The sequence below is a fragment of the Callithrix jacchus genome, chromosome 5 (genome assembly GCF_049354715.1).
Source record: "Callithrix jacchus isolate 240 chromosome 5, calJac240_pri, whole genome shotgun sequence".
Lineage (NCBI taxonomy): Eukaryota > Metazoa > Chordata > Mammalia > Primates > Cebidae > Callithrix > Callithrix jacchus.
The window spans coordinates 121,902,504-121,929,882 of record NC_133506.1 but is presented as its reverse complement, the minus strand read 5'-3'; the positions used below and the strand labels follow the sequence as shown (position 1 = coordinate 121,929,882).

Genomic DNA, 27,379 nt, shown 5'->3' with positions numbered 1-27,379 from the left:
ATATCTTGTCATTTTACCTGTAAATATTTCAGCTGTCAAAAAGGAAAAGACTTACTTGATTGATTGACTGAGATGAAGTTTCGCTTTTTTTTTTTTAAAGACAGGATTTCACCATGTTGGCCAGGCTGGTTTTGAACTCCTGACCTCAGGTGATCCACCCGCCTCGGCCTCCCAAAGTGCTGAGATTACAGGTGTGAGCCACCACGCCTCGCGGAAGTTTCACTCATTTTGTTCAGGCCTGGAGTGCAGTGTTCGTGATCTTGCCTCACTGCAACCTCCACCTCCCAAGTTTAAGCAATTCTCCTGCCTTGGCCTCCCAAGTAGCTGAGATTATAGGCGCATGCCACCACGCCCAGCTAATTTTGTATTTTTAGTAGAGACGGTATTTCACCATGTTAGCCAGGCTGGTCTCAAATTCCTGACCTCAGGTCCGGCCTGAGGCCTGCCTCAGCCTCCCAAAGTGCTGGGATTACAGGTTTGAGCCACTGCACCCAGCCTTATAGACTTTTTTTGAGATGGAGTCTTACTCTGTTGCCTAGGCTGGAGTGCAGTGGTGCCATCTCAGCTCACTGCAACCTCTGCCTCTGGGGCTCAAGCAATTCTCCTGCCTCAACCTCCTGAGTAGTTGGGACTACAGGTGCATGCCACTACACCCAGCTAATTTTTTGTATTTTTAGTAGTGATGGGGTTTCACAGTGTTAGCCAGGAAGGTCTCAATCTCCTGACCTCGTGATCCACCTGCCTTGGCCTCCCAAAGTGCTGGGATTACAGGTGTGAGCCACCATGCCCAGCCAGGACTTATTTTTAAAACTTGACCACAATATTGTCATCATACCTAAATGCATTAACAATGATTCTTTAATATCACAAAACAGTCGATATTCAAAGTTCTCTGATTACGTCCAGACCTTTTTTAAAAAAAAAAAAACAATTTATTCAAAGTAGGGTCTAGATAAGATCGTAATTTTTTTTTTTTTTTTTTTTTGAGACAGAGTCTCTTGCTCTGTTGCGATGGCTGGAGTGCAGTGGCACAATGTTGGCTCACTGCAACCTCCACCTCCCAGGTTCAAGTGACTCTCCTGCCCCAGCCTCCTGTGTAGCTGGGACTACAGGCATGCACCACCACACGGGGTTTTGCTATGTTGCCCAGGCTGGTCTGGAATTCCTGACCTCAAGTGATCTGCCCACCTTGGCCTCCCAAAGTGCTGGGATTACAGGTGCGAGCCACCGCACCCAGCCTATACATTATGATTGTAGACATCTCTCTTGAGTCTCTAAACTATAAGTTATCCTTCCATCTTTCCTTTTCTATCCCTTACAAAGTATCTTTTGAATAAATTGGGTTGTTCATCTTAAATATTTTCCCACAGTCTACATTTTGCTAATTGTAGCCCTGTGGTGCTGTCGTTCCATCTATTTTTTTGAGATGAAGTCTCGCTATATCCCCCAGGCTGGAGTGCAGTGGCACGATCTGGGCTCACTGCAATCTCTTCCTCCCAGGTTCAAGCAATTCTCCTGCCTCAGCCTCCTGAGTAGCTGGGATTACAGGCGCGCACCACCATGCCCAGCTAATTTTTGTATTTTTAGTAGAGACAGGGTTTCACCTTGTTGACCAGGATGGTCTTGATCTCTTGACCTCGTGATCCACCCGCCTCATCCTCCCAAAGTGCTGGGATTACAGGCTTGAGCCACCGCGCCTGGCCCAATTTATGTATTTTTAATAGAGATAAGGTTTCACCATGTTGGCCAGGCTGGAGTCGAACTCCTGACCTCAAGCGATCTGGCTATCTCTGCATCCCAAAGGGCTGGGATTCCAGGTGTGCCCACCTCACCAATCCTGTATTATTTTTACTTTTTCTCAGCAACCAGATGCCCTGTATTAAATTCTTGCTGCCATTCCATTTTTACAGCACACAATAAAAAAGATTTGATCATCCTTCATTTGCCTAAGTATTTGAAAAACAAAATTAATTCTGCAATAAGTTTTTATAAGTTTATAAATATAAGAATGCAAGTCTAAAATCCACAGAAAAAAGATATTTCTGCTGTGTTAAAATATCTGCTAAAAACAACAACAACAACAAACTAATCAGAAATAAATTAAGAACTGGGAAAGAGTCTTGAAAATCAATCTTCCCAGAGTCAATATTATTAACCACATCAGAAATAAGCAGTGCAGGGAAAAGTATGCAGCTCCTCAAGGCACTTGGGTATCATGACTTAGAAGTCCTCTGAAGACATACGTCAAGGTTTCCCAAAAATACATTAACGAAAACCCACCTATTTTTGTTTGTTTTTCTGTTCGTTTGTTTTGAGATGGAGTCTTGCTCTGTCACCCAGGCTGGAGTGCAGTGGTGTGATCTCCGCTCACTGCAACCTCCACCTCCTGGGTTCAAGAGATTCTACTGCCTTAGTCTCCAGGGTAGCTGGGACTACAGGCATGTGCCACCACGCCCAGCTAATTTTTGTATTTTTAGCAGAGACACGGTTTCACTATGTTGGCCAGGCTGGTCTCAAACTCCTGACCTCAGATGATCCAATCTCCTCAGCTTCCCAAAGTGCTAGAATTACAGGCATGAGCCACCGTGTCCAACAAAAGCCCACGTAACTATTTATCTTCACTCTAATTTTCTCGCTTCAGCGTTACCGTTAAAAAATTTGAGCTTAGCATATAGGAAGTCCTCTTACTGGATCAATGCCAAAAGGGTATGGTCCACCAAACACTCCAGGGAGGGCTGGGTTCAGCTGTAGAACAGGGTTCCCTCGAAGTGTCTCTTCCCTACCATGACAGGGAAAAAGTCACATTTATTTTCTAACAAGAGAAGGAAACAACAGGGGTCCAGAAATTGACCCCAAAATAAATTAGTATAGCTATCTTGTCTCTTCAATAAAATGGAAGGGGGAAAAATAAAGAGGAGAGACTAGCAGCTGAGATTGAGGGATCCAAAATGATAAAAAGAAAAACACACAAACACAATTAAGTAGGGAACTGGAGAATCTGCTTTCATTTTCAAACAAAGAAACAAAAAAATCATTCCTAGTCTTAGTTCCTTCACACTTGCTGAACAAATCACAAAGCACCTCACGGTGCAGAGCATAAATGAGGAGACACTGTCCCCACTTCCCCTTTTTTTTTTTTTTTTTTTGAGATGGAGTTTCGCTCTTGTTACCCAGGCTGGAGTGCAATGGCGCAATCTCGGCTCACAGCAACCTCCACCTCCTGGCTTCAGGCAATTCTCCTGCCTCAGCCTCCTGAATAGCTGGGATTACAGGCCCAGCTAATTTTTTGTATTTTTAGTAGAGACGGGGTTTCACCATGTTGACCAGGATGGTCTCGATCTCTTGACCTCGTGATCCACCTGCCTCGGCCTCCCAAAGTGCTGGGATTACAGGCGTGAGCCACCGCGTCCAGCGTTCCCACTTCCTAAAGTGTCAGTTTACCATTTATCTTAAAAATCAGGGCTGAACATGAAAGACATGAGCTTTGAATTTTAGCTTCTTCTGCAACTTACGTCCAATTATAAGTAAACATCGGCCGTACACTCCAGGATGACCCAAAGATATTAAGAGACTTGGAAAAGCAATCATTGTAGATGAGGCCAGTGTACATGGAGAACACACCCATCAACAGAATAATGTATCGACCACTGAACACAGTGCTAAACATCTGGGAACCAGAAGAAAGAAGTAATGAGAATGTACTCACTGCAGATCACATTGTGACATTATTCAGAACATGCCAGCCCCTTTCTCTGGCACTACTTTACCCCATCCTGGTTCAGAGAGCTTGAAATAAAGACCAAATACAATGCTAATGAGATAGCCACTTTCACAGTACATGGCCTCTTTATTTTTTTATTTTTATTTTTATTCATTTTTTTTTTGAGACGGAGTTTCGCTGTTGTTACCCAGACTGGAGTGCAATAGCACAATCTCGGCTCACCGCAACCTCCGCCTCCTGGATTCAAACAATTCTCCTGCCTCAGCCTCCTGAGTAGCTGGGACTACAGGCACACGCCACCATGCCCAGTTAATTTTTAGTAGAGACAGGGTTTCACCTTGTTGACCAGGATGGTCTCGATCTCTTGACCTCGTGATCCACCCGCCTTGGCCTCCCAAAGTGCTGGGATTATGGCGTGAGCCACTGCGCCCGGCCCTTTTTTTTTTTTTTTTTTTTTGAGACAGAGTCTTGCTCTGTCACCAGGCTGGAGTGTGCAGTGGTGCAATCTCGGCTCACTGCAACCTCTGCCTCCTGGTTCAAGCAATTCTCCTGCCTCAGCCTCCCAAGTAGCTGGGACTACAGGCATGCGCCACCATGCCCAGCTAATTTTTCTATTTTAGTAAAGTCAGGGTTTCACCATGTTGGCCAGGATGGTCTTGATCTCTTGACTGCGTGATCCATCCGCCTCGGCCTCCCAAAGTGCTGGCATTACAGGCGTGAGCCAGCGTGCCAGGCCCAGATCATAACATTCACAATGAATGCTTGGGAAATTATAAATTTCAGTTTAAGTTGCAGATGTAACTTAAACATTACCTCATTCTCATTCTTCTGGGAAAGGATCCGGCTCTCCCTCAATACCATCCACACAGCAAAAAGGGTCATTAAAATGCCATGACCAAAGTCTCCAAACATCACAGCAAATAGAAAAGGGAAAGTGATAATCGTATATGGAGCTATAAAGAAACCAAAAAAAGGAAAATACAAAGTACATAAAACTATAGCAATTCCACAAAGATCACATTCTTTTCCATACTCTTTTTTTTTTTTTTAAAAGAGTCTCGCTCTGTCAGCCAGGCTGGAGGGCACTGGCACAATCTTGGATTACTGCAACCTCCACCTCCCAGGTTCAAGTGATTTTCCTGCTTCAGCCTCCTGAGTAGCTGGGATTACAGGTGCCCACCCCCACGCCCAGCTAATTTTTGTATTTTTAGTAGAAATGGGGTTTCACCATGTTGGTCAGGGTGGTGTCAAACTGCTGATCTCATGATCTACCCGCCTTGGCCTCCCAAAGTGCTGGGATTACAAGCATGAGCCACTGTACCTGGACTTCCATACTCTTCTTTTTTTTTTTTTTTTTTTTTTGAGACAGAGTCTTGCTCTGTCACCAGGCTGGAGTGCAGTGGCTCAATCTCAGATCACTGTAGCCTCTGCCTCCTGGGTTCAAGTGATTCTCCTGCCTCAGCCTCCTGAGTAGCTGGGACTATAGGCGTGTCCCACCATACGCAGCTAATTTTTGTATTTTTTTACATGGTGAGACAGGGTCTTGATCTCTTGACCTCATGATCTGTCCACTTCAGCCTCCCAAAGTGCTGGGATTATAGGCATGAGCCACTGCACCCGGACCCCATACTCTTAAGATCAATATAAGGTGACTTATTCCCCAGCTGTCAGACAGATAAAACTCTCAGAGAAAATCTTTCATAGTAGAATCAACACATCCTCACAAACTGGCTAATGATATTTGTACTATTAATAACTTTTTTTTTTTTGAGATGGGGTTTCACCATGTTGGCCAGGCTGGTTTCAAACTCCTAACCTCAGGTGATCCGCCCACCTTGGCCTCCCAAAGTGCTGGGATTACAGGTGTGAGCCAGCACACCCAGCCAATAACCTTTTTTTTAAAAGAGAGATGGGGTCTTGCTCTGCCAGCCAGGCTGGAGTGCAGTGGTGCCATGATAGCTCACTGCAGCCTGGAACCCCTGGACTCAAGTTGTACTCCCACCTCAGCCTCCCAAATAGCTGGGACTACAGGTATGTGCCGCCATGCCCGGTTAATTTTTTTTTAATTACTAATAACTTAACTTTTTTTAAGCTGGAATCTCACAATTTTGCCCAAGCTATTCCTGAACTCCTGGCCTTGAGCAATCCTTCATACTCAGCCTCCTGAGTATCAGAGATTACAGGCATGAGCCACTGTGCCTGGCAGCTCTGATAACATTTAAACAAAAAAGAACAGAGGAAATAAAGGTGTAACCCTGGCAACACTGATTTGTTCTTTGATTCTCTTCTATCTCGTGAGAGACTGTTCCCAGGACAGGCCAGCTGTCTTTTCTTTGTGCAGCAACCATGTCTTAGCGGTATAAAGCTAAATATCAGATAACGTACAGATGGAGAAAGCCCACAGCAAAGCAGTTATTGTGTCCAGCTCCAGATGAAAATGAATCCTCACACTCTTGATTTAATAATTAGCTCTCCAAATATAGGCGAAATCTGTACTGTGCCTAAAATGGCCAATACTTGCTACATTTTATCTGTCTAATATTGGAACAGGGAAGCAAAACAAAAAAGCCCTTTAAAAGTATCAGACATTTGGCCGGGTACGGTGACTCAAGCTTGTAATCCCAGCACTTTGGGAGGCCGAGGCAGGTGGATCACGAGGTCAAGAGATCGAGACCATCCTGGTCAACATGGTGAAACCCCGTCTCTACTAAAAATACCAAAAAAAATTAGCTGGGCATGGTGGTGCGTGCCTGTAATCCCAGGTACTCAGGAGGCTGAGGCAGGAGAATTGCCTGAACCCAGGAGGCGGAGGTTTTTTTGAAACTCCGTCTCAAAAAAAAAAAAAAAAATCAGACATCTTAGAAGGAACATTTTGCTTAAAGCAGCCCCTGCAAATGATTTGCTAGTGAAGTCCAGGTGGTTTTATGGCTGTGAGAGCACATTTAAGGGTCCAGTCTGGGACAGGCGCAGTGGTTCACACCTGTAATCCCAGCACTTTGGGAGGCAAAGGCGGGTGGATCATGAGATCAGGAGATCGAGAACAGCCCGGCCAACATGGTGAAACTTCATCTCTACTAAAATACAAAAAAATTAGCCAAGCATGATTGTGCAGGCCTGTAGTCCCAGCTACTCAGGAGGCTGAGGTAGAATTGCTTGAATCCGGGAGGCAGAGGTTGCACTGAGCTGACATTGCACCACTGCACTCCAGTCTGGCAACAGACCAAGACGCCGTCTCAAAAAAAAAAAAAAAAAAATCCAGTCTGATGTTTGTTTTTTTTTTTGAGACATAGTCTTGTTCTGTCACCCAGGCTGGAGTATAGTGGCACAATTTTGGCTCCCTGCAACCTTTTGCCTCCTGGATTCAAGCAATTCTCCTGCCTCAGCCTCCTAAGTAGCTGGGATTACAGGCGCGCACCACTACGCCTGGCTAATTTTTTTGTATTTTTAGTAGAGATGGGGTTTCACCATGTTGGCCAGGCTGGTCTCGAACTTCTGACCTCAAGTGATCCTCCCATCTTGTCCTCCCAAAGTGTTGGGAATTCAGGCATGAACCACCGTTCCCGGCCAATGAATTCTTAAAGGAACCCTACCTGAGAGTAAACCTGCTCTTTACATTAAATGGACACCTTTTTTTCTTTTCTTTTTTTTTTTTTTTTTAAGACAGTCTAATCTGTTGCCAGGCTGGAGTGAGTATCACAATCTTGGTTCACTACAACCTCTGCCTCCTGGATTCAAGTGATTCTCATGCCTCAGCCTCCTGAGTAGCTGGGACTACAGGTGCGCGCCACCATGCCCAGCTAAATTTTGTATTTCTAGTAGAGATGGGGTTTTGCCATGTTGGCCAGGCTGGTCTCGAACTCCTGACCTCATGTGATCCACATGCCTCAGCCTCTCAAAGTGCTGGGATTACAGGCATGAGCCACCACGCCCTGCCAGAATGGGCACGTCTTCACAGGAAGTACACAAGAGCTGAGGTGTCAACATGTTTTATTTATTTTTTAATAGAGATGGGGTCTCACTATGTTGCCCAGACTGATCTTGAAATCCTGGGCTCAAGCAATCCTCCCATCTCAGCCTCTAAAAGTGCTCGGATTAACATCTTTAATTTTAAATCAGTTGTTCAACAGCATTTAAAGTGAGGCATTAGAAGAAACAATGAACAAAAAGGCCAGGCATAGTGGCTCATACCTGTAATCCCAGCACTTGGGGAGGCTGAAGCAGGAAGCTTGCTTGAGCCAGGAGCTCAAGACTAGCTTGGACAACATGACAATACCCCATCTCTAAAAAAAATTTAAAATTATCAGCCTGGGCAACATAGTGAAACCACATCTCTAAAAAAATTTTAAAAATTAGCCAGGCATGGTAACACACACACCTGTTGTCCCCAGCTACTCCAGAGGTTGAGGGAGGAGGATCACTTGAGCCCAAGAGGTTGAGGCTGCTGTGGGCCATGACTGCACCACTGCACTACAGCCTGGGTAACAGAATGAGACCCAGTCTCAAAAAAGAAATCATACAATAAAAAATAAAAAATTAGCCAGGTGTGGTGGTGTGTGCTTGTGGTCCTAGCCATTCAAGAGGCTGAAGTGGGAGGATCCCTTGAGGCCAGAAGTTTGAGACTACAGTGAACTACAATCATGCCGTTGCACTTCAGCCTGGGCAACAGAGGAACACTCTGTCTCAAAACAAACCAAGCCAACCAAACAAAAACACTAGAGAAAAATGACAACAAGCTTTCTTTTACCTGGATTTATCTCTCGGTAAGTTCCAATTCCATAAGCATCTACTATGTTCTGAAAGCCATAGGTAAACTTGTTGGTTTTGTTATAGGTTGGGGGAGTCTGGTTCGTCTGCATCCTGTTCAGAATGGAAGGTACAGTGGAACCACTGTGTTCCTGAAAAACATTAGCACATATATCAAAATTAGGTTATCCTCCTAATTGTGGTGGTGGTGGTTACACAGCTGTATATTTCTCAAAACTCATCAAGTGGTACACATAAAATATATGTATTTTCTTTTGTGTAAATTGTATCTCAATAAAGCCAGTAAAAAATAAAACTAGATTGTCTTTCCCAGCCTTTGAAAAAACTGGGACAAGGCATAACATTTACAGTTGAAGATTTCTATTAGATCCTGTGAAATAGATCCTTAATATGAAAAAAATTTAACTTTAAATATGTCACCAGAGAAAACGTGGAACTGCCTATGTATCAACTTTTTGTGAAACTTACTATCTCTGTTTCACAGAGAAAGCAAAGAAGTGTGTTCTCTGCCTCTCCCTCACCACCTTAACTTCCTAATCCCTTGCAGTCTGGCTGAGCATGCTTATGCAAAGTGACTGGTTCCTGACCAAAGGGCTTCTCTCCCCTGGCATGGCCCCTACACGTTGGAGATCTTTGGTGAGTCTTTATTCCTTAGGAATTCTCCTGCTCACTAACCATTCCTTCTCTCTCTTTGCTGGTTGTATCTGTTTTGCCTAATAGCAATGCCGGCCTCCAACCTTTCTCTCTCTTTGACCTCCCTCTTGGAGGTCTCATTCGCTTCCATCGTCATCGTCATGACTCCCATTTCCTTAGCTTTGTCCCCTTGTCTGCTTGACATTGCGACATGGACCTCAATGTGACTGCAACTGAACTTACCATCTTTCCCCAATCAATAACTCTTGCTGAACATTTACTTCCAACAATGGAACCCTAATTCTCCTGGCCACTCAGCTTTGATGTCTCAAAAAGATGTTTAAATCTCTCCTTGTATTTCTCCTGCACCTTGCTAGGAGCCATGTGTCCCTATTGATTTTTTCTACAAAACACCTCACAAATTCATCACTGTTTTTTTTTTTTTTTGGAGACGGAGTTTCGCTCTTGTTAGCCAGGCTGGAGTGCAATGGTGCGATCTCGGCTCACCGAAACCTCCGCCTCCTAGGTTCAGGCAATTCTCCTGCCTCAGCCTCCTGAGTACCTGGGATTACAGGCACACGCCACCATGCCCAGCTAATTTTTTGTATTTTTAGTAGAGGTGGGGTTTCACAATGTTGACCAGGATGGTCTCACTCTCTTGACCTCATGATCCACCCGCCTCGGCCTCCCAAAGTGCTGGGATTACAGGCTTGAGCTACCGCGCCCGGCCATCACTGGTTTTTTTTTCCACTGTCAAGTCCTACCTGGGAATACTTATTATTTACTACTCTATGTCTACAATAGCCTCCTAACTGAACCCCTACCTACAGAATCTCTTCACTCCTCAATCGAACCTAGATACTATCAGCAAATTACTCTTTTAAAACTGCTTTGGGCCAGGTGCAGTGACTCACACCTGTAATCCCTGCACTTTGGGAGGCTGAGGTGGATGGATAACCTGAGGTCAGAAGTTTGAGACCAGCCTGGCCAACATGATGAAACCCCATCTCTACTAAAAATATAAAATATGAGCTGGGCATGGTGGTGCATGCCTGTAATCCCAGCTACTCAGGAGACTGAGGTAGGAGAATCGCTTGAACCCTACTCAGGAGGCGGAGGTTGCAGTGAGCCAAGATTGCACCACTGCACTCCAACTGGGCAACAAGAGCAAAACTCTGTCTCAAAAAAAAAAAAAAAAATGCTTTGATTGGCTGGGCATGGTGACTCATTTTTTTTCATTTTTCTTTTTTTTTTTGAGACAGGGTCTTGCCCAGGTTGGAGTGGCAGTGGCACAACCTCAGCTCACTGCAACCTCTGCCTCCTGGGTCCAAACAATTCTCCTGCCTTAGCCTCCCGAGTAGCTGGGATTACAGGCACCCACCACTACACCTGTCCAATTTTCTGTATTTTTAGTAGAGATGGGGTTTCTCCATGTTGGCCAGGCAGGTTCAAACTCCTGACCTCAAGTGATGTACCCGCCTGAGCCTCCCAAAGTGCTGGATTACAGGCGTGAGCCACCATGCCTTGCCCCAATATGTTGGAAGGCCGAGGCAGGCAGATCACTCGAGTCCAGGAATTTGAGATCAGCCTGGGCAACATGGCAAAACCCCGTCTCTACAGAAAAGCTGGGCATGATGGCAGACACACGTAGTCCCTGCTATAAGGAGCCCGAAGTGGGAGGGCTGCTTAAGCCCAGGAGTTGGAAGCTGCAGTGAGCTAAGATAGCACCACTGCACTCCAGCCTGGGTAACAGAGCAAGACCCTGTCTCAGAAACAAAATAAAAAATTGGCCGGGCACGGTGGCTCACGCCTGTAATCCCAGCATTTTGGGAGGCCAAGGCGGGCAGATCACAAGGTCAAGAGATCGAGACCATTCTGGCCATGATGAAACCCCATCTCTACTAAAAATACAAAAATTAGCTGGGCATGGTGGCACCCGCCTGTAGTCCCAGCTACTCGGGAGGCTAAGCAGAAGAATTGCTTGAACCCAAGTGGAGGTTGCAGTGAGCCGAGACTGCCCACTGCACTCCAGCCTGGCGACAGAGTAAGACTCCGTCTCAAAAAAAAAAAAAATTTAAGAAACCACCTAAACTGCTTTGATTATGTTCTTTCACTGCTAAAGAACCTCCAATGTCTCTCAATTCCCTCTGGAATAAAATTTGAATCTTCTAAGTTATTATAAAATGAACCGTTCACAATTAGGTGCCAAACTACCTGATGCAGACAGGTAGTTCTCCTCTTTCAGCTAACCCATTATAAATCCTGTTCTTGCCCAAACTTGCGTGGTTTAACTGTACTTCCTGCCTTTGTTTTCGTCTCTTCATTCCGCAGTCTTACCAACATCTCACCATTCTTCAAAGCCCTGATCAAATGCCACCTTCTTAAAGCTTTTTCCAACTCCACAGTTGGAACACTCCTAATAAACTGTAAGATACTTGAGGGCATGTTTAGAACAACTCTGTACTTCTCCAGGCACTTACAGCAGTTCTGTGGTAGTTGTTCTAATTAACTACTAAAGAGAAGCAGTCACATACAGAGAGTACATCAGGAAACCAATGCTCTGGCCATAAGCGACCCTGAAGAATCATGGGCATATGACCAAATTATTTCAGCTCTCTGAACTGCAGTCTCCACATATCCAAAATAAAGATTTGCTATGCTGATATAATATATATATGATATCCTAGGCTATGTATGAAACGTACTGTCAAGTTAAAAGCCAAATATATTAAAGAACCCTGATGTTGAAATGCCATAGAAATGAAATGGTTACTATTGATGGGAACCTCCCTTCCTGGCCACGAGCTGCATTGCTAGCTTTGGGGACTCACCGTGCCCCTTCTGAGTGCAAACTGGATGGAGTCAAGGTCGGTGACAGGGCACCAGACCTCTGCAATCAAGCATTTCTGAGTCACATCTATGTTGCACAGGTTCAGGGTATGGTAAATGGCCTTCATCTTCCGCACTTTGATGAACCAGACACGGATGTTCTTAGCAGCCGCCTGCAGAACCCTCTGGCGGTGATCCTCCGTTTGATTCAGAACCTGCGGGGAGAAAAGAAACCAGGGAGGATCCTTCTAACACCAGTTTTAGATCTTAGGATATAAATGGCAAAAAGGCATAGCTTTCTGAAAAGAGGTGCCAGGGAATTGTCTTTTTTTTCCTCTGGCTAGAATGATTTCTTTTTTCCAAATTACAAGAAATTAGAGTGCTAGTTACCAACATTCACTTTAATTTAGCTTCAAGCTGAAAAGAAACCCGAGAAAATAGTTTTTTAGCCTTTTTGTATACGTTCAATCTTACCACCAATCCAAGGTACAACAAACGTAGGTCACTGCCTTTAACTTGGCTCATTAAAGAGCAATTACTTTCTATGTGGGGACTATAACTTAGACTTGAAGAGATAGGCATCACAAGCCCAGGCGCTGACAAATGAACAAATCTACACTTAAGAACAGAAGCTGGCCGGGCATGGTGGCTCACATCTGCAATCCCAGCCCTTTGGGAGGCTGAGGCGGACAGATCACCTGAGATCAGGAGCTCGAGACCAACCTGGCCAACATGGTGAAACCCCGTCTCTACTAAAAATACAAAAATTAGTTGGGCGTGGTAGCATGCGCTTGTAATCCTAGCTACTTCGGAGGTTGAGGCAGGAGAATCGCTTGAACTCAGGAGGTGGAGGTTGCAGTGGGCCGAGATTGTGCTACTGCACTCCATCCAACCTGGCAACAGAGTGAGATTCCGTCTCAAAAAAAAAAAAGGAACAGAAGCACTGACCACCACCACCTACCTACACTGGGAACGTGGGCCAGGAAACGCCATGGGATCAAGAGGGCCTGTGATCTTTACAGGGGGTGTGGAATGTCACATACCACTGCCATCATGAAGGCAGCTAAGGTGTTACCTTTGTCAAGCTTCTCAGAGGAATCACATTGCCAAGAGTAGGGTGGAAGGAAGGTACAGGAACATTTTACATTCCATTGGCTTACTATGAAATATTTTATTTAAGTGATTTATTTATTTATTTATTATTTAGAGATGGAATCTCACTCTATCACCTCCGCCTCCCGAGTTCAAGCAATTCTCCTGAGTAGCTGGGATTACAGGTGCGCGCCACCATGCCTGGTTTATTGTTGTATTTTTAGTAGAGATGGGGTTTCACCACATTGGTCAGGCTGGTCTCAAACTCCTGACCTCTGCTCTGCCTGCCTCAGCCTCCCAAAGTGCTGGGGTTACAGGTATGAGCCACCACACCTGGCCCATATTTTTAATAGCGTAAGTGTGGCTAAGCCTGTTGCTTCCAATTGGAAGAAATTAGGCAAGCAACCCAAAGCAGAAGTCTCTATCATAGACAGTTCTTCAAGTTAGTTCAGAACAAAGTTCAAAACAAAGCAGTAACTACTCCCTGAAAAATTGTCTTGGGCAGAAGAAGTTGTCTTCCATAAGGAGGTTTGTTTTGTTTTGCTTTTTTTAAAAAAATAATGGCTGAGAAAATACCGAATACCTATTTGTTAAAAAGAAAAGAAAAGGGCCAGGTGCAGTGGCTCAAGCCTGTAATCCCAACACTTTGGGAGGCCGAGGTGGGCGGATCACAAGGTCAAGAGATCGAGACCATCCTGGCCAACATGGTGAAACCCCATCTCTACTAAAAAAAAAAAAAAATACAAAAATTAGCTGGGCATGGTGGTGCGTGCCTGTAGTCCCAGCTACCCAGGAGGCTGAGGCAGAATTGCCTGAACCCAGGAGGCGGAGGTTGAGGTGAGCCGAGATCGCGCCATTGCACAGCCTGGGTAACAAGAGCAAAACTCCATCTCAAAAAAAAAAGAAAAGTCATGACATGCTAGGGAAACACATCACTTGAAGATAGATACTTTCTTTCCTTCTGGTTGTTGAGTATTTCACAATTACTATTACTTGCTCCTATAATCCCAGCACTTTGGGAGGCCAAGGCAGGAGGACTGCTTGAGGCCATGAGTTCCAGATCAGCTTGGGCAATATAGTGAGACCCTATCTCTACAAAAAACATACCAAAAAATAATTAGCTGAGCACGGCAGCATGCATCTGTAGGCCCAGCTACTTGGGAGGCTGAGACAGAAAGACTGCTTGAGCCTAGAAGGTCAAGGCTGCAGTGAGCCAAGATCGTGCCACTGCACTCCAGCCAGGGTGACAGAGTGAGATCTGTCTTAAAATAAAATAAAATAAAATAAAAAACTGGCTGGGCGAGGTGGCTCATGCCTGTAATCCTAGCACTTTGGAAGGCTCAGGTGGGCGGATCACCTGAGGTCAGGAGTTCAAGACCAGCCTGACCAACATGGAGAAACCCCATCTACTAAAAATACAAAATTAGCTGGGTGTGGTGGCACATGCCTGTAATTCTAGCTAGTCGGGAGGCTGAGGCAGAAAAATCACTTGAAACCGGGAGGCGGAGGTTGCAGGAGCCCAGATCGTACCATCGCACTCTGGCCTGGGCAGCAAGAGAGAAACTCCATCTCAAAAAAACAAAAAAAAAAACAAAAAAAACTTCTTCTGGAAGGATGCTAAATAAACTAGCAAGCAATGTTCTATTTGCTTTTCTCTTTCCTCATACTACTCCTTGGTATTCAATCCCTTTTTAAACTCTCAGTTCCTACAGCTAGATTTTTAAAAAATCAAATTCTGATCAGTTATAATGACTATTGCACATGCTCTTTAAATCTACCCATAGGCCTGGAAGGAGATTAAGGCAGCCTTAGAACCCAGAATGTACTAGTATAGCCTATCACTCATTCACCAGCAGTTCTAAAACTCTCTCTCTCTCTCTGGTTATACAGGTAAGTGTATCTCAAAGGACCTGGCAATAGGTCAGGTTGATGGGTCATATATGATGGGGGTCAGTGAGAGTTGAAATGGAAGTTACAGGATGGGCATGATGGCTCATACCTGTAATCCCAGCCCTTTGGAAGGGCAAGGCAGGGAGATCACCTGAGGTCAGGAGTTTGAGACCAGCCTGGCCAACATAGCAAAACCCCCTCTCTACTAAAAACAAAAAATAGCCAGTTGTGGTGGTGGGTACCTATATTCCCAGCTACTTGGAAGGCTGAGGCAGGAGAATCACTTGAACCTAGGAGGCAAGGCTGCAGTGAGCCGAGATCATGCCAATGCACTCCAGCCTGAGTGACAGAGCAAGACTCCATCTCAAAAAAAAAAAAAAAGAAGAAGAAAAAAGAAATGGAAGTTACAACATATCTCTGACAATTCTGCCACTGCCAAAAGGAACTGCCTTTGGGATTAAGGCAGTTTTATGTTTATATTAAGGTAATATTATGTTTATTAATATTCTAAGGGGGCAATCATCACTTTCATTCTTTCAAAAGGAACAAAGCCCCATTCACCAGCCTTTCTTTCCATATGTACACATAGTTCACAACTCCTCCCTCAGAGCCCTGTGATAACCATGGTATGCATAAACCACTCTTACTATAATTTGGCAAAATTCAAACAGTCTCTTCTTGGGTACAAGAGTCACACCAGGGCTCTTTGGCTAGACTGTGTGGTTAAGATCAAAGGTGACCACAAGGATGCATGCCAAGTTATTGGGATTGGCTGCCTCAGTAGGCAGGGCATGTGGGAGAGGGCAGAACTAACTTCTAGTGTATGTCTAAATTGTCTGAAGTATATGTTTCTTAACTAAGCATACTTTTAAGAAATTATTATTATAAAAAATATTTCAGACTTGGCTGAGCACAGTGGCTCACACCTGTAATCCCAGAACCTCGGGAGGCTGAGGCAGGTGGATCACTTGAGGTCAGGAGTTTGAGACCAGCCTGGCCAACACAGTGAAACCCCATCTCTACTAAAAATACAAAACTTAGCCGGGAGTGGTGGTACATGCCCATAATCCCAGCTGCTCGGGAGGATGAGGCAGGAGAATCGCTTGAACCTGGGAGGCAGAGGCTGCAGTGAGCCAAGAGCGCGCCATTGCACCCCAGTCTGGGCAAAAGAGCGAGATTCCATCTCAAAAAAATAAATAAAATTACAAAAATTAGTCGGGCATGGTGGCACGTGCCTGTAATCCCAGCTACTCAGGAAGCTGAGGCAGGAGGATCACTTGAGCCTAGGAGGCAGAGGTTCCAGTGAACTGAGATAGCACCATGGCATTCCAGCCTAGGCAACAGAGTGAGACTCTGTCTCAAAAAAATAAAAATAAAAAAACTCAGACTCCTGAGGTGGAGAGGAATTGAATACGCTAGGCAATGATGATTTTAGATGCTTAGCATTCCTGTCTCGTTTGAGGATGGCTAATGCTATTTTTAACTGTTATTCCCTGAGACTTTCTCAGCTCCCAGAAAGACATATTACCCATGGACATTTCTTTTTTAGTATCTTGGTTTGCTATAGGTGCCTTATAGACTATCAGTGTTTCAAGGAGGGAGAATGGTCTTGTATTCCAATATTCCCCAAAAACAAACTTCCTCCAGCCTTTTGTGTACCATTTGGAGATCATCAATCCTGGTATTCACTCCAGAAGCCATTTCCTTCCTCTCCTGTGGTGTCTCAGGACAGGGATAGAGTGAGGCTCGGAACCTGGAATGTACAGACACAGCCTTAGGATCATCAAAGTTTCTTAATTTATCCAATTTAAATAATCTCAGAAAGTAATCCTAATGTACCAGAAGGACCAAAACAGGATTAGGTCACATGGATGTATTAAGTCAATACTATTTTTTTTTTAGATGGGGTTTCACTCTGTCACCCAGGCTGGAATGAAGTGGCATGATCTCGGCTCACTGCAACCTCCACCCCTCAGGTTCAAGTGATTCTCCTACCTCAGCCTCCCGAGTAGCAGGGATCATAGGCACCTGCTACCATACCTCACTAATTTTTGTATTTTTAGTAGAGAAGGGGTTTCACCATGCTGGCCAGGCTGGTCTCAAACTCCTGACCTCAGGTGATCCACCCACCTTTGCCTCCCAAAGTGCTAGGATTACAGGCATGAGCCATTGCGCCCAGCTTAAGTCAACACTATTTATGTGAAATGACCTGCAGACAGAGCAATTATACATCTGAACTATCTTGACATTCTTTGTAGCTATGAAATTTCTTTGAAATTAAAAAAAAAGGCAAATAATATTGTAAATTAAAAATGGCATGGAAAAAATTCTGTCCCTAGGCCAGGTGTGGTGGCTCATGCCTGTAATCCCAGCACTTTGAGAAACTGAGGCAGGTGGATTGCTCGAGTCTAGGAGTTCAAGGCCAGCCTGGGCAACATGGTGAAATGTCATCTCCACAAAAAAATACAAAAATTAGTCAGGCATGGTGGCACGTGCCTGTAGTCCCAGCTACTTGTGAGGCTGAGGTGTGAGAATCAACTGAGCTCAGGAAGTCAAGGCTGCAGTGAGCTGTGATCATGCCACTGCACTTTAGCCTGGGCAATCGAGTGAGGCGCTGACTCAAGAAAAAAAAGCTAGGCACAGTGGCTCATGCCTGTAATCCCAGCACTTTGGGAGGTGAGGCGGGCAGATCACTTGAGATTAGGAGTTTAAGACCAGCCTGGCCAGCATGGCAGAACCTCATCTCTACTAAAAATAAAAAAATTAGCCGGGTGTGGTGGCATGCACCTGTAGTTCCAGCTTCTTGGGAGGCTGAGGCAGGAGAATCACTTGAACCCTGGAGATGAAGGTTGCAGCAAGCTACGATTGTGCCATTGCATTCCAGCCTGGGTGACAGCACAAGACTCAAAAAAAAAAAATCTGTTCCTAAGGCAGGATTCCAGGAAATTTAAGGACATAGCATCTATGCTAAGTATGGAGACTCACTGTCCCAGAATAATATGGCATTTATAAACCATGAGTCCTTAGAGTTATTTTTTTCCCAAGTTAAGGAAATTGTGGTTCTTTTTTTTTAGTTTTTAATAGAGATGAGTCTCGCTAAGTTGGCCAGGCTGGTCTTCAAATCCTGAGGTCAAGCAATCCTCCTGCCTCAGCCTCCCCAAGTGTTGGGATTACAGCCATGAGCCATTGTGTCAGGCCAAAATTGTGATTCTGATGGTATTTTTCAAAATGAATTTAGGAGTGGTGGCTCACGCCTGTAATCCCAACACTCTGGGAGGCCGAGGTGGGAGGATCACCTGAGGTCAGGAGTTCGAGACCAGCCTGGCCAATATGGTGAAACTCCATCTCTACTAAAAATACCAAAAAAAAAAAATTAGCTGGGTGTGGTGGTACACGCCTGTAATCCCAACTACTTGGGAGGCTAAGCCAGGAGAATCACTTAAACCTGGGAGACAGAGGTTGCAGTTCGCTGAGATCACACCATTGCACTCCAACCTGGGTGACAGAGTGAGACTCGGCTGCGCCAAAAAAAAAAAAAAGAATTTAGGCCGGCTGCAGTGGTTCACGCCTGTAATCCCAGCACTTTGGGAGGTTGAGGTGGGCAGATCCCTTAAGTCCAGGAGTTCCAGTTCAGCCTGGGCAACATGGTAAAACCCTGTCTCTACGAAGAATACAAAAAATTAGCCAGGTATGGTGGAGCACGCCTGTAGTCCCAGCTACTCTAGAGGCTGAGGCAGAAGGATCCCTTGAGTCCGGGAAGTCAAAGCTGCAGTGAGCTGTGATCACGCCACTGCACTGCAGCCTGGGTGACAGAGTGAGATCCCCCACCTGAACAACAAAAATAAAAATGAATTTAGGCTATTTCTAATTGATTAAAATATCCCCTAACAGTATTAAGAGATATATTTACTGTGTCAAGGTAGACTAAAAAGGATTTATCTTTCACTATTCTGAACTTTAAGATGTTGAGTAGGTGGGCGGCATGGCTGTGCACGCCTGGTAGAGGCATGCCTCTCTTACCCTTCACAGATTTTCTTGACTCTGTTTTTCAGCTGATCGCCTTGGAAGAAAATGATAAACACAGACTTGTGCACGTAGTCACCCTAGGCCCCAGAATAAAAAAACAAGAGTTCAGACTTCTATATCTGGATAAAAACCTCTTAACCAACTTTTCTGGTGATGTAAGAACAACAGGCATCCTTTAAGGACACGGCAATCTTACACTTTCACCACTCCCCTCACTCCATTTCCTGAGCTTCACCACAAGAACATCTCTGCCTTATAATCTCTAATCCGCAATCATCTGTTTTTTTTTTTTTTACTCAACCAGGAGCTTGAAGCTAAGATGATGCTCCCCTTAGTACTGTGTAGACTTTTTTTTACCAATTCACCTTTAAATCTTATTTTGCCTGAATGACAAAAGTATAGGAAAGAAAAGAGAAGGAAGCCATTTCTGTCTGTTCTGGAACTTAGAAATTCTTAGGTAACAGGTGTTAATAACTACAAGGAACTGAGTCCCTGGGAGGAATGCTGGTGTAGAATCTCACAATTCAAGCTAGTCTGGACTTTATAGGGCAGGGAGGAAGGCAGTCCATTCCAAATACCAAGTTTATACCTAAAGTATGATGCAAGAACTGGAAGGAAAGATCAGAAAAAAAGGTATACGGGGTATTAACCAGAACTGTCTCTGGTTGCCTGTATTTTCTCATAGACACAGCAGGTACAGCTTTTATAATAACAGACAAAACTTTAGAAGGATAAAAGGAGAGGAGGAGTGAAGAAAATTAGGTTCAAGAGTCTTAAATCCCTAAATTCTCCGGGCTAAACTAGAACCCATTCTTTGTGCAGCTGCTCTGTTACAGATAACCAGGGTCCCCTTCGGGGGATTTGATAAAATAACCTTTCTGTTGCCAAGAGGAAACTTGACTGAATATTCCTAAAAACAGTTCCTCATTAGTGTGACTACAGATTACGATGTTTCCACAACCTGATGGCCTTTGGCAAGATTGTGAAACTACTAAGGCAGGGGATTCACCTGAAGTGTCACCACACTCCTCCACGGCATGGAGGATAAAAGCCATGCTGCTGCACAGCCCACCCATCTGGGAAATCTTACAATTCAATCTCTCTTCTTAGGTAAAGAATACTAATTTAAGAAATTCACAAAATAATTTAGAACAGAAAAACTAACTTCAGGTTTCTAAATAATACTAGTACAAAAGCAAAGTAAAATTTTTGTAGTACATTTAATCTTTACTTGTACTCCCTGAAATCAGGACTTACCATACCTAAATGCAGGTTCAGACGATAAACTCTGTCCCATTATGGCAAATGCCAGGATGTTAAACTGTTTCTACTTCCTGAAGTACTGGCTGGGGAAGATAATCCCGTTTTGTGCAATATCTATTCTTTAACTAAGTTTCTAATCCTTCCAACAAACAAAAGACAAAAAAACTTTACTAAGTAAAATTTCATCAGCTTATAAAATCACAGTTTAGAAAATCTCTCTTTTTTTTTTTTTTGAGACAGAGTCTCACTCTGTTGCCCAGGCTGGAGTGCACTGAAGTGATCTCAACTCATTGCAACCTCCACCTCCCATGTTCAAGCGATTCTCCTGCCTCAGCCTCCTGAGTAGCTGGGCCACCATGCCCAGCTAATTTTTGTATTTTTAGTAGACATGGGGTTTCACCATGTTGGTCAGGCTGGTGTTGAACTGTCTGACCTCGTGATCCACCCGCCTTGGCTTCCCAAAGCGCTGGGATTACAGGCACTGAGTCACCGTGCCCGGCCTTTCTTTCTCTTTTTATACATGAATATTACCAAATTTGGGGCCGGGCATGGTAGCTCACACCTATAATCCCAACACTTTAGGAGGCCAAGGCGGGCAGATCACTTGAGGTCAGAAGTTCAAGACCAGCCTGGGCAAGATGGTAAAACCCTGTCTCTACTGAAAATACAGAAAAAGTGAGCTGGGCATGGTGGAGCACACCTGCAATCCCAACTACTCAGGAGTTGAGGCAGGAGAATCACTTGAATCCAGGAAGCAGGTGTTGCAGTGAGCTGAGATCGTGCCACTGCACTCCAGTATGGGCAACAGAGTGAGACTCCATCTCAAAAAAAAAAAAAAAAAAAAGAAGACCAAATTTGGAAGAGATGTCTTGCTTTAATTCTCTTGCAAATAAGTGCGAATAAAAATTTCCAATCAGAATAACATCTACATGGGTAAAGCTTGAAAATATTTATATGTCATATACACATCATATATCCATGTGTACATATGACAGGAATTAACTTAGAGGAAGTACTTCAAATTCTCCAATTAGAGCAGAGTTAAAGATAATGGCTACTCTGTGGAAGGGGTGAATTCAGGTGGCCCCATGCTGCGTTTCTGCTCTCGGCTCCCTTTACAAGACCTACTCCACAGGATGCAATCTCCTTGTCTTACAGTCACAGGATCCTCCAGGGGGTTCTCGATTTCAGCCTGTCGCAGGAACACATTTCCCCGGCACACTCTCCAAAGCATGCGCTCAAAAGTAGGGATGCGCTCCCGGTTAATGACACCAGCCACGAAGCTGTGGGGAGAAGAGGCAGACTGGAAACTCTATTCCATGTCATGGGATGGAAGGTTTTAAGACAAAGTCTTATTCCCAGCCTCACTTCTGGACCCAGCAGACAGCTAACAAAGCAACTCAGGCACGAATCCAGAGTCACAGTCTTAACAGGAGTATCTCAGAAGAGGCCATATCCTGATAGCAAGTGAATCCCCAATCTCACTGCTCTTCTGAAAAGCAGAGATGAACATGGCCCCACTGAATACAGAAAGGTTGACATGGCACTTACCCAAGTCTTAAAGGCGTGCCTCTTCCCATCTCACTTGGCTCCAAGAGGGATGAGGACTCTTCCAACAGGTCTGGATCCGCCATCTGCTGATGATGCAATTCAGCCTGAATTCACAAATCAATTAATATCTAATGAAAATAGTTAGTGGCATGCAGGGAACGAGGAACCAGGAGACAGGTTCAGAAAATAAGGATGAAAAAGAAAGCAAACCACCAAAAGACAAGATATACCCACAAAAAGACAAGAATAGGGGATGAAAACAAAGAAAATAAATTTGAAGTAAAGAAAGTATAATTGCCCCAGTAAAGCATCTGGGGAAATGGTTTTAGAAATAAGAAATTTTAAAAAAAACCATTAAATGATGATGACATGTATAAATCTGTTACTTGGTGGAAGCCATTTTCTCTCCTGTTTCTCTGAATGAACCATGAAAGTACCAGGATATACCTCTGCATGTAGATAGGAAGCTAAAACATCTCTCCCTTCTGTGCAATAATGAAGAGGCTCTGCAGATACTCTCAACATTTAATTTCTAGGTAGCTACAAACTAGAATTTTCCCTGTGTGAGAATGTGAAAGACAGAGGCTCTCTTTCCAATGAAGAAGCAAGGCACTGGCACTGTCTTTGAATACTGTGTAGTCTGGTGAAAAATCAGAATGGGCAGCTCCAGATACCTAAGTTTCCAGTCGCTTTAAAATTCAGAACATGAGAACTTTCATCATGGCCACTTATAGAATGATCCAAGCCACGGGATTTAAAAAGTATTTATGTCTTCAAAAGGATAAGAAGCATAATAGCTGGGCAGGCCTGAGCCTCCACTGCATCCATAAAGGGAAGAAAAAGTAAAAACATATCTGAATGTCCTATTTTCCATGTAGCAATTTCCTAAATAAGTTCACATATGCTTTACAGGTGTAGGATTCTTGAGAACACAGCTCAAGAATCAAGTAAAGTGAAGAAAAAGCAAGAGCTTTTCTTGAGCTCGTGGGCTGGTTTAATTGGTGAGATTTAAAATGATTTCCACCATGACAGTTTATACAATGAAATGAAGGAAAAGAAGGATCTTGCCACACACGGGTCTACATTTCTAGCCTCTCTCTACCCAACTCATCCTACCATCCTTTACTCCCATTAGAAAGGAGAAGCTGCTCCAAATGAACAAAACAAAACAAAATAAAAACAATCCAATCAACTTCTCCACTGCCTCATCTCCCCAACTTGAAATATCCAGGCACTACCTGTTTGACCAAAAACTAGAAGTAAGCCAGAACAATCATCTTCTTCAAGAGCACAACAAAACAAAAAGTCAGAAGAGTTTTTCTCTATCATTTTCATTCCAAATTTCAATTTGATTCTATTCCTGTCAGCCACACTATTAAAATGTGGCACAGGGACCATCACTTGATAAAGTAATAGGATCATAAACGTAGCAAAAAAGGGAAAACTGTATAAACCAGATGATAAGCCTGAAGGCCTAAAAAATTGAAAGCAGGCCAGGCGCGGTGGCTCAAGCCTGTAATCCCAGCACTTTGGGAGGCCGAGGTGGGTGCATCACAAGGTCAAGAGATCGAGACCATCCTGGTCAACATGGTGAAACCCCGTCTCTACTAAAAAAAAAAAAAATACAAAAATTATCTGGGCATGGTGGTGCATGCCTGTAGTCCCAGCTACCCAGGAGGCTGAGGCAGGAGAATTGCCTGAACCCAGGAGGCGGAGGTTGCAGTGAACTGAGATTGCACCATTGCACTACAGCCTGGGTAACAAGAGGGAAACTCCATCTCAAAAAAATTGAAAGCAATTGTTTTGGGAAGTAACGATCAATACCAGAAGAGCAGAGAAATACTGTAATGAGATTGGAAAAATTTAAGATGAGATCATGGAGACACTGGTTACCACTTGCTGTTACATGGAAGTTGAGGAGTTTTTTTGTTGTTTGTTTGTTTGTTTCTAATTGGAATCAAATCAGCTGACTGCAAGCAACTTGTTCTCAGGATCCTGATGATTACAGCATTTCAACTTATTCTAGGGATATCCCTTGGCAAAAACCAGTGAGCCTGACTGCTACTCACAAGATTCCATCCTGCTTGCCTGCATGTTTGACAAGACCTGGTTTAAGTCAACCCTAAATATCAAACTCAGTGCAAACACATGTGCTGTAAAGTGTACAACCGATGGAACAGCAAACAGCACTTAGCAACTAGACCACTACAAATACTCTATCTAGGACCCTCTGAGAATAAAAAACGAAAGAATTAAAATTCAACATAAACTTGCATTTGAATTGCTAATTTCACCACTTCATACTTAAGAATTCTGTCTTAGAGAGAAAAATTACAAATTTTTAAATAAAAGTATGCCTGGTAGGAAACTGGGATGACTAGAACCACTCACTAACTGAAGGCCTTTAAAGCAATATCTAAAACCATGTTGTTGACAGTATCTAAATCTTAGAGCAGGAGTGTCTGATCTTTTGGCTTCCCTGGGCCACACTGGAACAAGAATTGTTTTGAGCCACACATAAAATATACTAACACTAATGATAACTAATGAGCTGAAAAAAAAAATTGCAAAAAAAGTCTCATAATGTTTTGAGAAAGTTTACGCATTTGTGTTGGGCCACATTCAAAGCTGTCTTGGGCCACATTCAAAGCTGTCTTGGGCCACATGAGGCCTGAGGGCCATGGGCTAGACAAGCTTATCTTAAGGGTATCTGGGTCCTCTAACAACAACATTGCAAATGTTCCTTGTCATTACTTGCTATGCCCTCTGGTTTAGCCCTTTCTCCATTTAGATACTGAAAACTATGCCTTACAAAAAGGAAGTAGCAGTTTCTATAGCAATGAAGTATAAATAGCGCACCCAGTTCAAGCCATGTCAATTACCAAGAACAAACAATTACTGCCATCTACATCAAGAAAAAAAATTATAGTTCATCACTTAAGATATTCACCCAAGCTCCAAAGGAAATGGTAGATGGGAAAGAAAATAAAGAAAGCAGATGGATGGAAAACTGAGAAGGAAAGGAAAGCAGGGATCTGCATGCCATTAACCATTACTTTTCCAGTCTTCTTTATGTTCTCATATGTTATGGTGCTTATGGTAAAAGATGCAGAGAAATCTCTCCAGCTCTTACAGTTCTTCATAAGCAAGAAGACTGAGAAAAGGATAATCATTAATAACTCATTTTAAATGCCCTAGATAAGAAATGACTAAGTCAAATTTGTAATCATCTTTAATCATAAGAATATTCAATGTTTATTTTTCCCCTTATACACACTCTGCCAATCATATATGCCTAAATATAGAATCATTTTCCAATGTAGGCATTTTATGCTAACTCATTACTGTGAATTACTGATTGCAGTCACCAAATTATAAAAAAAGAGTTTAAAACTGGTAGTGTTTTAGGCCCTTTGCAAATATTATTATTTCAGACATGGAAGAAAATCTCATGAAAAATCCTGTTTCCAACATTTGAGGGTCCCAAGTGTCCTATATTTTGCATTATTTGAAGTGCGCTTGAATGTGCAGATGCAAAGTTGTGGCACTGACACCTGAGCCTTCTGCCAGGCAGCAGCAGGGCAAGGTCTATGGAAAGGGACCTGGGTGAGGCTGTGAGCTAGTGCAAGAACAGGCAAGGTACAGAGGTTTTTGCCAACAGACTTCTTGCACTGCAGTGAGGCTGCTCGGAATGAAAGGGGAATTGATGACAAAAGCAGTGTGAGAATCTCTCTCAGTCACTGTCTTGTGCTCTAAGTATTTCCAGATATTGGGAAAAATAAAATAAAATAGGAGGGGGAAAACAATATACCATGAATAGGGACCACAGATCATGAAGACTTAGAGTCTGCCTTCCCAAGATAAGCATTTAGTGTTTTGACTTATCAATCCTCAAAAAATAAAATTCCAAAATCTATAACTTATGATTTAAAACTATTTTTCCAAGTGGTTTCTCTTATTTTCATTAGGAAAGTAACAGTTTAAATAATTATTTCCCTTAAGGGAATCCATCTATCAGTCTTTATTCAGAATTTCTCCAAAAATGAACCATAATAGGAAGCCGGTTCTCATTCTTAAACTTAGGAGGTCTTGAAAGACATTTTCATATAAGATAGCAGCAATACCTCAGCAGTAAACTAAAGAGTATATCAAAATGGAAAAAAAATGGGGACAAGGAGGGTAAAAGAATTAAGTTCCAAATAATGCTAAAAAGTAGCTGAGCTCTATGAGGCCAGGTTTACATCAGATCTGTGGGTAGCAGCTTGGACATGTTTAGAAAACCACACATCTGTGAACACACAAAAGCTTCATGTTCTGAAGTGTTTCTTAATATGACTGAATGATACATTCCTTGAACACAGGGACCATGTCTTACTCATCTTGTCTCACAATGAGTAAATGCTCATTATATGCTCAGTGAATTAGTGATCAAGAATACAGTAATGTCTGGGTAGTGAGCATACTGGAATTGCAGGTTCATTAAAAACATATGGCTTAAGTGGCCATGCCTATTGCAAAAGACCTTAAACACTTAGAAAGAGTTAATCACACTGTCCCACACCCTCTAATGTGATGCCATTAGAGACTGGCAAAAGAAGTTAGCACTAGTCTCAAAATTCTCAACTCCATGAGCAAGCTGAATATTTGTGCTTTCTGATTCTTGGAAGGACCAGGCAATTAAATTCATATGAGTTTTTCCCCCTTCCCTTGCCCCAGCAAATCCTTTTAATTAAATGGCTTCTCTGAGTCAAATCCTTAAATAAGTGAGGAATGTATCACCTCCTCAGCAGACTTTCTCTAGCCCAGCAGTTTTCAAACTAGCATGCCTCAGGATCACCTGGTTAAAACAAATTGCTAGGCCTAACACCTACAGTTTCTGATTTAGTAGGTCTAGGGTGGAGACTGCCAATTCATACTTCTGACAAGATTATAGGTGAGGCTGCTGTTGTTGGTTGAAAACCAATTCTCCAGCCTAGAGAATTATGGATAACTACTATAACATTGGATATTTAAAAAAATGAAAAAAGAAAAAAAAGAATTATGGATAACTGATCTCCCCTCAAATGATAAAAATTTCTGAGGTGAGGCAGTTAAAAACAATTTTTAAAAAATAAAGAAAAAAAATAAATTTAAAGTAAAACTGAGAACACAGCAGATGCTAACTAAAATAGGCCCCTACCAGGCACAGCGGTTCACACCTGTAATCCCAGAACTTTAGGAGGCAGAAGTGGGTGGATCACTTGAGGCCAGGAGTTCAAGATCAGCCTGGCCAACATGGTGAAACCCTGTGTCTACTGAAAACACAAAAATTAGCCAGAGGTGGTGGTGAGCACCTGCAATCCCAGCTACTCAGGAGGCTGAGGCAGGAGAATTGCCTGAGCTTGGGAGGTGGGGGTTGCAGTGAGCTGAGATCACACAACACTGCACTCCAGCCTGGGCAACAGAGCGAGACTCTGTCTCCAAAAAAAAAAAGGCCCTCCATATTTAAAAGCTTTGCCAAGTTGTCCTGCTGAGCAAAGGAATTAAAGAACTAGAGGAAGGCACATTGAACATTGACTGTAACAATCCCTAAAGTGTCTAATATTGTCAATCTGGTGGCAAAGACATCTG

At 43.4% G+C, this 27,379-nt stretch overlaps 1 protein-coding gene across 12 annotated transcripts in view; it reads right to left on the bottom strand.

Annotated features, from left to right (window-relative positions):
• Positions 1-27,379, bottom strand: part of ATP6V0A1 (ATPase H+ transporting V0 subunit a1) — a 70,693-nt gene that overhangs the window by 25,042 nt on the left and 18,272 nt on the right. For 7 of the 12 annotated variants that reach the window (XM_054256377.2, XM_054256380.2, XM_054256381.2 and 4 more), the window contains exons 6-14: positions 21,770-21,852; positions 21,375-21,501; positions 18,950-19,032; positions 16,589-16,682; positions 11,950-12,162; positions 8,466-8,616; positions 4,535-4,674; positions 3,513-3,667; positions 2,689-2,779 (exon numbers count right to left, since the gene is read on the bottom strand). In XM_054256377.2, coding sequence (XP_054112352.1) covers positions 2,689-2,779; positions 3,513-3,667; positions 4,535-4,674; positions 8,466-8,616; positions 11,950-12,162; positions 16,589-16,682; positions 18,950-19,032; positions 21,375-21,501; positions 21,770-21,852 — 1,137 coding nt within the window. Of the gene's footprint in view, positions 1-2,688; positions 2,780-3,512; positions 3,668-4,534; positions 4,675-8,465; positions 8,617-11,949; positions 12,163-16,588; positions 16,683-18,949; positions 19,033-21,374; positions 21,502-21,769; positions 21,874-27,379 lie in introns of all 12 variants that reach the window. The other 5 variants (XM_035301572.3, XM_035301571.3, XM_078374462.1 and 2 more) reach the window with 1 other exon arrangement.